At 35.7% G+C, this 13,514-nt stretch overlaps 1 protein-coding gene across 1 annotated transcript in view; it reads left to right on the top strand.

Moving 5' to 3' along the window:
* Positions 1–1,691: 1,691 nt before the first annotated feature.
* The window catches only part of LOC128997652 (general transcription factor 3C polypeptide 1-like), a 49,148-nt gene continuing 37,325 nt past the window's right edge, over positions 1,692–13,514 (top strand). The window contains exons 1-5 of the mRNA XM_054423291.1: positions 1,692–1,800; positions 4,112–4,308; positions 9,055–9,197; positions 11,182–11,428; positions 11,867–12,106. Coding sequence (XP_054279266.1) covers positions 1,701–1,800; positions 4,112–4,308; positions 9,055–9,197; positions 11,182–11,428; positions 11,867–12,106 — 927 coding nt within the window. The 5' untranslated portion in view covers positions 1,692–1,700. The remainder of the gene's footprint in view (positions 1,801–4,111; positions 4,309–9,054; positions 9,198–11,181; positions 11,429–11,866; positions 12,107–13,514) is intronic.

The following is a 13,514-nucleotide window of genomic DNA, read 5'->3' as shown; positions in this document are numbered from 1 at the left end:
GGAACTGAACAAGAACTAGTTGAGTAAAGTGATCATAGGATCAGTCTAGCTAGGTTGACTCCGATCCGCGAGTGGAGTGAACTCAACACTGTACTGGCAAATGGGGCGGGGAAACTGGGAAAGGAGACCAGGACCAGGACATCCGTTTCAATCGCGGATTACTCCTCTGAAATGCGCATGCGCGAATAAACCGTTCTGTGGAACTGTGACATATATCAGATTTATCTGTTACAACGTTTACGTTTACAAGGAATTGAATGTAGCACACAGGACAGGTTGTAACTATATGTCTACTTTTAACCTAACCAACCCATATTAATACAAGATGATGACACAGGTAAGGCAATTGGAAAAATCCAATTACACTCGGCCATTTGTATCCGTTACGTAAGAAGGTAACATAGATGCAGTCAAAACACGGAGTAACTTAAACATACGTATATTCTTAAATTAACAGCTAGACTGAAACCACCTTATAGGTCAGGCCAACTTCATCTCTGTGTTACAAAGGAACCTAACTTCTCACATTCCTTTTTATTATTCCAAAAGCTTTACCATAATCACTAGTACATTTGATAAACATGAGACATAAACAAGAATTTACTTTATTCATGCCTGACGAACATACAGCGTGAAGTGATTGAGTGCTTATAGTTTCAGCACAAAACTATAAAATAACTTAAGTATCAATTAATTTGTAAATACTTAACTAGCATAACTTAACTTACATAATATTAGTTTACATATTTTGAGATAGGTCTAGGCACTAGGGTAAAAATAAACAAACGGATGAGCAAGAACGAGAAAGTAGACTTAAGTCTTCTGCATCCAATAGTCAATGGTAAAAGCAAAGCGCGGACTATAGTAAGTCTATGGTATTTCCATCACCATTTTCCCATATGTTTTAGGTAAATAAACAAGCTGGCTGTTTTTAAGATTGGTAAGAGTTTAGTACAACCGTTGACTGTAAATCCTTGGTACAACCATAGATTAAACATACTTGGTTAGTCTATGGTACAACCATCCACCACTGTGACGTAGAGTTGCGCTGCCCGTGCTGCAGCATGGCCTGTTTTTTCTAGTGGGGCCTTGACTATAGTTGGTTAGGAGGTTGTAAGTTGTGTTGTAACCATTAGGTTACAACACAACTTACAACCTCCTGTGTGCTGTATTCAATCATTGACTATACCTACAGGTATATATAGTCAATGATTCAATTCATTGTAAGTTAAACGTTGTAACATATAGATCTGATATCTGATATGTCACAGCTCCACGGAACAGTTTACTCGCGCTTGCGCATTATGAGAGGAGTAATCCGCGATTGAAACGGATGTGGACCAGGCTGTCAGGCTCGTCTGTCTTCTCTTCTCTTCTATGATTTTTTATTTTATAAACAAACAGACTGTCGTTTCATACATTTAGGTTATGTCATGTAATTCACTCTTGTTATTATTTTGAAGCCACTAATGTCAGTGTCATATCTCTAATCTCTGTTTAAACACTTTCAAGTAATGGCAAAGTTATTTTCAAGAATCTTTTAAGTTAAATCTTAAAAATGGTTGTTGAAAAATATAAATTTCTTGAAAAATCATCACAAACCTTTTCTTGAAGTGCTAAACATATAAGTTATACCATTGAGTATACACAATCCTCCTTAGCTTAAGCTTAATTCTGCAAAATAGGTAATTCTTTTAAAAATGTTTGCGTTCAAAGAAACTCCAGGTTACATCCCTAATTTTGTCAAGGGAATTTTGGATGAAATCGCTTTAGAAGGTCTTGACGGTATAACTCCTAATGGTAAGTTAAGCCTACAGTAGTTGAAACTAAAGATAACATGGTTAAAGCCTAGGTTTAGGCCTACCTAGAAAGCTTGATTGTGCCCATATGGGTATTTTATAAATGTGAATATCTAGGCTAGGCCTAATTATTGTGTATAATTCTTACAAAAGTGTAAGTTAACAGCTGCAATTGTCCCTAGCCTGGAGCAGCGGATTTCTACCCCCAGATATTAACCCCCATGAAAAAACGCCTACATCATTTTGACGTCACGAGGGGCGGGGCCTATACACGATCGAGAAACAGCCCGCGACTGGAAATCTACCCCCGGACATCTTCCCCCGGAAATCTACCCCCGTGGTTAGCTACGCTACGTATCGGCCAAGATGCATTGTTGTAATTGATTTTATTAATTGCTTTATGTAAATAAACGGCTCTTCGGTTATTCTTTAGCTTCTAATATCCAGTATAAAGCTTGCGATATGTCGTTGTCATGTTTAAGATTATCTATCTATCTTCCTAATTCAATAAGCTGTAACAGTCTATTTTCACCCGACCTACTTCGTCGTTTTCTAAGCGGCCGAACTATAGTCATCGATCTCTATTACTACAGAGATCGATGTCACTAGTTAACATTTAAGTTGCAATCTGGAAACGATCACTGATCGAATAGGTAGGCCTACAGTATTTTACATATTTAATTTACGTAGCTAAATAAGGTTATAACAATTAACATTTATCAGGGATTAAAACAACTACAAGATCCTGCAGTTTTAAAAAACTAGGTACCCTATTCTGAAATCAATATTTTTTCCTAGATAGCCTATGCTATTATGAATATGCTTTCTTATTATTTACTTGATGATATCATCGATTTGGTGACACACCTGTTGTGTTGGCAACGACTTGGGGTACCTATATTATTGCCCAAGAAGAATAAAGTTTTTTTTGAGTTTTCGTTTAAAAAAAAAAATTTAATTTGCATAATAGGGCCTAAGCTAATGAATAACCGAAGAGCCGTTGATTTACATTAAACAAATTAATGATATCAATTACAACAATGCATCTTGGCCGATGCCTAGCGTAGCTGACCACGGGGGTAGATGTCCGGGGGGGGGTAGATTTCCAGTCGCGGGCTGTTTCTCGACCGTGTATAGGCCCCGCCCCTCGTGACGTCAAAATGACGTACCCTAGGCGTTTTTTCATGGGGGTAAATATCCAGGGGTAGAATTCCGGCGACCCTCTAGCCTAAATATAATATTCCTATCAAACAATTTAACTTACTGGAAGTTACAAGTAAGCCTAAGTAAGTACAGTAACTTAACGTAGGTCTAGCTTAGGCTACCATTTATTGACAGCAAAGTAAGTTAGACATAGGGCTTAGAGTCTATGAACAAAAATAATTGAAAACACTTTGATAAGCTTAACTTTGATTCCATTATTGAACCACTCTTTCCATACTGATCAATAAGTATTCAAACTAGCCCTAAATAATCTAAACCGCCATGCCACAAAGTTTCTAGGTACTTCTAGGTATTAGGCCACCCTTATACTGTACAGCGTGCTGTGGCGGTTATGTTAGGTTGGGTTATCATAAATGGAAAGAGCATGAGAACCTGTGTGAAAACATGTTAGGGGAAAGTGTACTCTTTCCCATGGGGCAAGTGTACGCCCCCCTCAATAACTGATAAATTATCTAAGAATAAAGACTAAGAAAACAGACAAAAAAAGATAAAAAAACACAGAGAGAGAAAAAGCAAAACAAAGCTGGGCAAAACCCATGCATAAACTGACAATTAGTGACAAACTCAAACAAGAAAGCTTCTGCTTCCATTTAAAATCGATAACGCTTAAAATTCTATTATAACAATCAATTCTTCTGGGGGAGAGTCGTATATATCAAAATTCTGCCCAATGTTTCTTCAACTTCAACCCAAACCTGCCAAAACCTAGGCATCATCAGGCAGGAATTTTGTCTGTAAGAGTGTAGCGTTCTGTGCAAGCTTTTTTTTCTGAGTCATTTTGCAATGTCGATGATATACTGCAGACTTGTATGTTTGGACTCAGTGTAAGGGATTTAACTAAAACTGGTTTAAACTTATCTAGACCTACTTATTGTTATATATTTCTTTGATGGCCTTGTACAAATTATTATTTCAAATAAGCCTAGCTAACGTTATTAGAAACATATACAGTATCATCATTGTTAGCCTATAAGTTAAGTTAGTTATTTTTTTTTTATAAAATAAATACATTTCCAGAATGTAGCCTAGTTTTTAAAATGGTTTAATCCATTTGCATCATGATTAAAGTGCACATTGTGACATTACAGATCTGTGGTTGAGACTGAATAACCGACCATTTTTTACGATAAAACCGAATGATGAGTCTGCCAGATCATTCTTGTGGGATGCTGTCAAACGACTCAAACCGGTTTGTTTCTACGAACTACCCGAGCCAAGACCACCACTGGTTATTTTTGATCGGTTCCAACACATAGACCCTGAACTTGGAATGATAATAGAACCCGTAAGTAATTAAACCATCATTTTGTTATAATACCCCTGTAGCAGCAAACCTGCAAAGTATGGATTTGAACAAAAAATACAAAATAAATACAGTGCATACAATAAAGAACTACTGTACTATGTATAGAGTCCCTACAGCAATGAGACGTTCGGATTAGTGGACGTTCGGATTAAAGAGGATCTACTGTATTTTAAACCCATAAAACCCTCCACTAAATCCTGTTCTCATAGTCCGGTTATGCTGATTCGCTAACTCGTTCAAATACAAGTAGAATTACACGTTTTTACCAAATGTAATCAAAATCATATAATATTTACTCAAGTTGTTAACGAGCACATACATAAATCAGCCATTCTTTTGTAACGGACGTGACAAGTAGATGATTTTAAAGTGGAGTAAAAGTAGGAAAAATTAATTACAGTGAATAATTTCTATGCTAAGTCAATAGTAATTTAGGGTTTTTAATTTCATAGAATATTGTATGTATTACGATTAAGTAATGTAAATATTATGCAACTTTAACTGGCTGTAACGGACGTGACAATTAAGTCACCTGCCTTCTGAGATGTGGCACGTCTTGTTAAAAATTCTGTTAAGTATTTACATTTAGGATATTGGAAAAATCAAATTTAATTACTTATTATAATATCTATATAGCCATAACAACTAGCTTTTATTATTTGATTTCAGTTAAGAGAAAATAATTTTAATTTGCTGTAACGGACGTGACATGGTTTTGTAACGGACGTGACAAGTATGGTGATAGGTAGGAGAAATATCGTAGTTTGAGGAAATACACTTTATTTATGCACTGTAATTATAATAATATTATGTTAGTACATAAACAGATTACTTGTTATATAGGATAAATTAATAAGAAATAATTAAATACTAGCCTATTGCTGGAACACAATCATAATATGGCAGATGGTAAACTTCCATAAACATTTCCGCATCTAAGAAAAACACACTTTTGTTAGGGGGGTTTTAAATTATAACACAGGAATTGAACTGTTCTCTTTTGTGCTATGTTATATGCTCTACTTCCAGTTATTCTAAGATGTTTATTTCATCTTCAAATTCATACAGGACTCGATCACCTACTGGTTTGAGCACAGGATCTTTTAGTAGTTCGAGGATGTCTGAAACGGAGACCAGTCTTTCATCACCTTCATTAATTTTAAACACTTTATGACTTTTGTTGTATGACTTTAAGAATGAAACCTCAACATCCTTATTTTCTTTAACACAACTCTGACAGACCGCTACATACCTAAACTCTTTTCCCTTTTCACTGAAGACTTTTACCAGTACGTGTGTTCCTGGGACAATATCACATGGAGAAATATCAGTAGATGTCAGTAGATTCAAATACTCATCTTCATCTGGGTAGCGTCTATCACACATATTTTCTTCTTCAGAGTCCGTGTACACATCAGAGTACCGCAAACGCTTTGAAGGCGCAGGCTCTGTAAGGTCTTCTTCTTCTGGTTCTAGGACGATGCAAACCTTAGTCATAAGTGACTCAGATGTTTTGGCAACTAGAATATGACATTCATCATAGGCCCGGAAGTGATGAAACGATTGGATCCCGACAATTTTTTCAATGTTATCCCATCTAGCTTCAAGATTTTTGGAATGAGAACTTACTTCTTTTTCAGAAACGTACAGCACGTTAATGTTTGTACAGTTTTCCTTTGCTACTTGGTAAAATTCTTCAGCTGAGCTAACCACAGCTCTTCTTCCTTTAACCACATTCCAAACAGTTCTTTTAATTGAGCCCCCTACCCCATCAACAGCACCCTTTCCATGTCCAGAGGCAAAGAAATTCCAGTCCACCGTGATATTGAAATCTTTTTCTGAGAAACACACATTTGATACAGAATAGCGGCTTTTAAATTGGCCTGCACAATTGTCTGAAAAAATATGTACATGGTCGATTTCAGAAGAAATATTCTTCACTTCATTAAGTAGAGTTTTAATATACAACCATACCGAATTTTTTGAATGGCTCAAGTCGTCACTGACAATGGCAAAACTATATACTTCCTTACAATGCCATATACAGCAAGTGAAAATCGCAACTTGTGAGTGGCTCCAATGAGCACTCTGTATCTCATCTTGGTGGATTAGTGCATAATTCTCTGAAAAATCTATTTGCATTATAGCTTTGTCTATTGAAACCCCCAAAGAATCTTTGCACTTATCAAAATATGAAGACTGAACTTTCTTCACGTAGAAATGAATCTTGAAAGCACATAATTGAGAGTTAAGTTCAGCCAATATTCTTCCTAAACTTGTGAAATTTTCCACCAGATTTGGCCTATTGTTTACATTTTTCCATTCCTTCCATTTGTACTTATTTTTTAAGTTTGTGTTTTCAGGAAGGAGAGTTTTTAAGTCATAAGTGCAATCATCACACTCATTCATCATACATTTTTCACTTGAAATGTCACAGGAAACTAGGCTAAGAAGGTCCTTGTGGTTGTCTGGAAAACCAGGGATAGATTTTGAAACAGACTCAACCAGGAACATGAAATTTGCATGTTTTATACAAACGCACACAGAGTGGGGCATCTGACTAACAGGCAAGATGTGCTTTGGTCGTAAGTCATAAAACTTTGACAGCGAAATCTGTTCATCTGGGTTCTTGACCTTAAACTCTTCATGGGCTTCTCTAATACTCATAACCATGTGTCGTACTTGATATGTTGTTCTTTTAGACGTTTCTGGATCTTTTATTGATTTCACATCTCTTTTGCCTGGAGCCTGGCGACTGATTTCATTGTTGTTGTAAAAGTCAATTACTTTCTTAATACAGTTTTCGGTTAACTGTCGTGGGCCTTTTTTTTGCTTCTTAAAAAGTCCCTTACAAACAGACAAGCCAAAGTTCTCTTCTATTAATCTTTTAAGAACTGCTTTTTTCTTAGCCGGACTTGAGGGTAGGGTGCCTTTGGCTTTTTTTAGGGCTTTGCCAAGTGTACGTGGACTTTTATAGGTTCCAAGGTAAGTTTCACCAAGTAGTGCTTTGGCGTTTTCATCATTATTTTTCTTTAGTTGTGCCTTTTTCTTTCTGTAAAGTTGTTGTCTTTCTCTGTCCTTGCGTCTCTTTTGCTCCAACATCAGTTTATTAGCTTTAAATTTCCTTCTTTCCTGTTCTCTTTGCTTCCTCTTCCTTTCACGATCTTTTTCTAAATAATTATTCCATATTTCAGGGTTCTTCTTCATTTTTTCCCTACATTTTGCCATTCTGTTAGCAGGAGCCATGATCTGAAACAAAAAAAAAAATATTTTGGTTAGATAGGCCTACTATAAAGACACAAAATAAACACCTGTTAAATTATGTCGCATCCGTTACATATAAAGACTTGTCACGTCCGTTACACTTAATAAATTGGTATTTAACTTAATATGTCTAAAAAACATATATTTGAATATGGAAACAACCTAACCTTACTTTCTTGGGGTTTAAAATTACTAATTAGTTATAGGTTAAGTGATATTTAAACTTTCGTAGTATTTTTGTAACGGACGTGACACAGCAACTGAATAAACAAGATCTTGAATAAAGTATTGTAATAGTTACCTAAAAGTCTGGAAATTTTGCTGAATGCTTCTTTGATCTTCTTACTTCAGATGTGTTGTAGGTTAAGTGGCCAAAAATATCAACTCATTATTTCACAGCTGACTAGAAAACAGCTGATTTCAATATTCAATAATCAGCTGCTTCAGTACCAACTGCAATCAATAATAAAACTGAAAAACATGACAAATTCATGGTTTTATTTGTAATTATGAATTGTATGGATGTTTATGTATAAGGACAAGTAATTAAAATGAACAAAATAAATATTTTAATTTTTTTACATAAGGTGTACTTTATAAAAGAATGGCTGAAATGAATATGAATGGATGGAGTTTTTTTTTCCTCTGGGGATTTTAAACATAAAAATAAATTAGTACAGAACTAGTCTATATTCAAAACAACCAGCATATGCTAGAATACAATTTTCAACAATTTACCGCGTGAAATTAAAATTTTAACAGATCTTAAACTTTTTAAAAGAACATTATAGGCTACTACTTTCTTGTAGACCATCCAGTATACTCTATTGAAGACTTTTTCAAGATATCTTAGTCAATTAAAAATCATTCTCAGACTTGATTATCTAAACTGATTGGGCTAAAGTGGGAAAACCCAAATATGTGTACATTTACTTTGTTACTAACTCAGATGATCAGATAACTTGGTTTATTTGTTCTAAATAATATTTTGTAATATTTTGGATTATATTTAGAAATGATGCACTGAGTAGGCCTAGTGTAAATTCATATTTATTTAGTTTTAGTCTTGATGCCATTAATTTACAAAACAATATGCATATTGAATATAAAGTGAATTTGAATTTGGATCTTAATATTGAATAATACTGATATACAAATAAGTGCAGTAAATCTAAGTTTATAGCTTTAGATTAATTTACTATGCATTTTTTTGTCAAACTATCAAAATATGCAATCTTGTAATAAAACACATCCACGTTTTTAAATGCTTTAAAAAGACAGTAAGTTAATCACCAGATTAAGAACTTTGTGTTGTAGTTGCTAAAGAATAAATTAAGATTTGACCGAATGAATGAACTAAGCACTTCAGTCTGTTGACTACTTTTATCCTAATTAGTAGGCTAAGTAGCTAAACAAATTTACTATTTTGTTACTACTAAAAAACTTGTCACAATGTTTAAGGAAAACATGCCCAAGAACATCTATCCTCATTGTAAAGTTGAAGATCCAGCTAATGGTATAATAGGATCATGTTCCACATACTTCACGAGAAAAGACATAACTGATGAAGTACGGAGCTTATCATATGAAGAGGTTGACAAGAGGTGAGCTTATAAAAACTGTCCAAGTTAGTTACAGGCTATTGAATGGAAATAACATTTCTGTGTTAAAACACCCTGATTCAAAGAACCTGCTATGTCGCGTGGAGGAGTGGAACCATGGCCCCCACCCTGCAAAGATCGGATTATCAGAGGAGTTCAGGATTTTCCCTTGATCGGGGAAGACGATAATCATGTTTCCTTTACGACAGACGATACTCAGGTTTTGTCGCGATCGCAAATAACAACAATAAGGTTTCCTTGATTGGAGTCTATGATGATACCCCCCCCCCACGATGCCACCCGATTTGTCGAGGATTTTCCTTGACCGCGGTAGACGATGGTAATGTTTCCGTTACTGCAAGAGAGGTCCTAGATTCAATTGCAACCAGGGGTGATGACAATGTCATTTCCACGATCGTGGAAGACAAGGATGATGTCCACGTGACCATCGGAAATGGTCACGATTTTAATGTGATAGCATTGTAACCAAACGGCAATGTCACGGTTGATTAAGCAAGGAGTCAGATTAGCGGGCTTTTACAGTTTACACATCTATACTATTTCGTCTGGGTATTGATCCTCTCCTTCATCTAACCTTCAACAGTTCCTCTATCTACCATCTATCTACATTTCTCCATATCCCCTTCATCTTTATCCACCCTCTACTGTCGAGGAAAAAATATGTACATTCAGGTTTGAACTTAAATATCTTCACTATCTATGTTTGTGGAAATTCTCTCTCCATGCATTCTTTTTAAAATTGAAAGTTACTGGTTTGATCCCAAGTCAGGTTGTTTTCAGACCACGATGCCATTTGTCGTTGTGCCTCCAAGTAATGCTGTCTTAACAGAAGATCCTTATCAACAATTTTACAAATAAAATTGGTGTTAAAACAAAAAAAAAAAAAATAAAAAAAATAATTAAATAATAAAATAATAAACCAGGGCATTTTAGTAGGTATTTCTTTCCTAATTTCCCATTTGAAGTTATAGCCTACATAGTGCTCTATTGGAAAATTTAATCATTACATCTGTATCTGTTTGATTTACGTTGTAACGTCATCTGTTTGGTGTCAAATGGTTGAGTTATTCATCTTGCTGTACATGTTTCAAATTGATTATGTATCATCATCAGCACGAGGTTAAATAGTTTGCTATCGGCTGCCGGCTCATTCTCCAATGTTTGCCAAGATTACATAGGCATTCAAAATACACAGATAACACAAAATTGTTTATACATTTTGTTTTAACCCACATGTCTATTATCAAACTACATTAACGTTGTAAATTATATATGAAATTGAATTTACAACATTTGTCAAACATTTAATCAGTTGTTTTATAATTAAGGATGTAGCATAGAACACAAGAGTCTTGTTTTTTTTTTTGTGAGGATATCAGGCTTACCTGAATGGGAAAGAGTCCAAACTGGCACAAGAGATATAAAACTTTACACTGCAAACAAAACATTACAATATTTCACTGTCACTGTCAGAATTTTTAACTAAGGAAGAAAGGGACCCGAAGAAAATATGGTGCTTTGGTATTATACGGATGCAACTTATTTTACAGCGCGGTGCGGCGGTTATGTTAGGCTGGGTTATCACAAATATGTTTGTAGGACTTCCTCGTTTTGTTATGAACTGAAAGATCCCAGATGAGTCATACTTACTATTTATGATAACCCAACCTAACATAGCAGCACGCTGTATAAGGGTGGCCTCTATATAATACCAAAGTACTGGTAACTCTCTCTTTCTTGATTGAAAATGCTGTTAGTGACAGTGAACATATTCTAATGTTTTGTGTAAATAGTGTAAAGTTTTGTGTCTCTTGTACCAGTTTTGATTTTAAAGTCAACATGAATTTAATCATACTTCATTATTCATTTTTATAATTTTTTACTCCTAAAAAACAGGGGATGATTAATTGGAAGCCAGTTTTTTCGGAGTTGTTGATGTTCAAGGCTAAATCACATTTGTCCACAGATGGGGCCACAGGCTGGTAGCAGTCGCTTCTGCTGCTGCCAGACGCAGGGCTTTGCAGAACCCCGACGTGAACCCTAACCTAGAGCTGACTCCTATGCAGTACATCGTCCTAGAGAGGGTGGGCCGCAGTCGCTACCTGGGAGAAATCACTCAGGGTCGAGACAGTCTGCAGATTGTCGGGGAAGACGCAAAAGCAATCTTCTATCTGCGAAAAGTCCTCCACAAGCACCGGCTAATCACCAAACAGGTGCTGTAAACAGGCTTACAAGTTTGGAAAGTTCCCATCTGTTCAAAATGAAACACAGGCTAGTAGAATGATAGGCAATTAACACTAGGCCTACTTACTTACTCCATTCACAAAATTTAGGCGATTTTAGGGGAACAAATCTATCCCCTCCACTTGAACCTACTTTTAAAAATAATAGCTCAACAGCTGAGGTTTGCCAAAATATAATTATCAGGTGTGCCAAAATAAAAAATAAAAAGAAGTAGTAGAGGGCAAATTCCCCTTAAACCAAAATTTTGTGAACGCAACATTTTAATAAGTAACAAAGTAATATATGTACAGTATACTGTATAACGTCTAGGCTTATTATAATTACTTTATTTTTTTATTGGATTATAACATGTCGACTGGAATACTTTCACACAGTCATACAGTGAAAATACAAATCACTTTTTTTAGATGTTCCATCAAAAGTTGGGCACCCAAAACACCAGTGGGCTACTGCTTCATCTACCCAGGTTTTTTGTGGAACGACGGCCGAAAACTCTGACTATGACTGAGAAAGTTGTGGCCTATTTGAAGAACAAACCAAACCACATGGAAGAACATAATGTGCTACGTACAAAACTTAATATTGAAGATACTCTGAAAAAACTCAGCAAAACCCCCAACTTTCAAAAGTTCATCAAGTCAGATGTGGTAAGTTTGCTGTTATGTAATTTTAAGTATTTATAAATAACAAACTACAGTAGCTATCTCAACTTGAGTCGGTGGCTCAGTCTGTAGCGTCACGGACTTCGGGCCAAAGGCAGCGATGTCGTAAGTTCGGATCCTGGTCACTGTCGTAAACATTTTATCAGTACAGTTCACCTTCGTACTGTACCGGCTCACCCCTTGCTTTGCTGGATACATTCCACGCACGGGCAGTGTTGATCTATGTGGACAGGCAAATGCAAGTTAAAAGAAGTTGCCGACCTCTTAAAAAAAAATTAATACAGTTCCTTAGAGTGATCATTGATGACAGGTTTTGCTAATACATAAAATATCATATAATTAAAATATCATTTGTAAAAGAACTCTCCTACACACTTAACAATATTCTATCCTTTTTCTTATCTTATCTTATGGGCAGGCCGAGACCATGAAGATTTCATCCGAAAAGTCAAATTATTGCGCACCCCAAAACAGTTGTTTTATTGGTAGACCCTACAGATTCAGGCATCCGATGAAAGCCTGAAGTCTTCCAATTAGTTTCTCCTCCGGAAGGTATCTAGCTTTTACCAAATTGCCAAGAGTGTTCCTTCTAGCATCAGAGAGCTTTTAACTATCAAAGAGCAGGTAATCGACTGTCTCATCTGACCTACCGCCGTGCCTACAGATCGGTTCACCATCAAACAAGCCCAATCAGCTGTAAATGTTCCCTGAATCGCCTATGGCCAGTTATCAGTTCCACTGTTAATTTATTTCTTTGCCTGTCTTGCCTCAAAAAGTCAGAGGCAACCCATTTAGAAAGCTTAAACAGAATAAACTTGCTAACCCTAAGGAGGGGAGTTAAAACTCAACGTTTTCGGTGCTTTTCATTGGCCCATGACACAACAGAGGTGCAAACTCAGCACTCGATAACCCGGCAGTCTGGATAAATCAGCCATCACCAGGCTCAGAAAATTAATGATATTTTGAGTCCGAGTTAATCATGTATTCAACCCAGCTTAGTTCAAATTATTCGCAACTCGTACAAAGAATTTGTTGTACAATATCTGATGACTTAATGCTGACTTGTAATATAAATATAAATTAAAAAGGCGGTTAAGAAGCTTAAAAATTGTATTGTTCTTATTTTTAACCCTGCTTCCCGATAACCTGGCATTTCACAAATTTGGCACCCTTCCAGTCCAAATTACACAGAGTTTGCCGGACTCTACAGAAGCATGTTTTTAAACGCACTAAAAAGTAAAAAATTATTTATAAATATGTGGAGGGAATAAATACTTTTAAGATTAAAAGGATAAGATTAAATGGAAAAATGTCGGGTGCATGCAATAGCTAATTCACAATTATCTTAACCTATTAAATTATTATTATTTATTGTATATACCTTTTTCCTTTT

Source organism: Macrosteles quadrilineatus, unplaced genomic scaffold (genome assembly GCF_028750875.1).
Source record: "Macrosteles quadrilineatus isolate MER2022 unplaced genomic scaffold, UCM_ALF_1.0 Scaffold_6__1_contigs__length_79288215, whole genome shotgun sequence".
Taxonomy (NCBI): domain Eukaryota; kingdom Metazoa; phylum Arthropoda; class Insecta; order Hemiptera; family Cicadellidae; genus Macrosteles; species Macrosteles quadrilineatus.
Note: the sequence above shows the minus strand (reverse complement) of the source record. Positions and strands in the feature narration are given on the sequence as shown.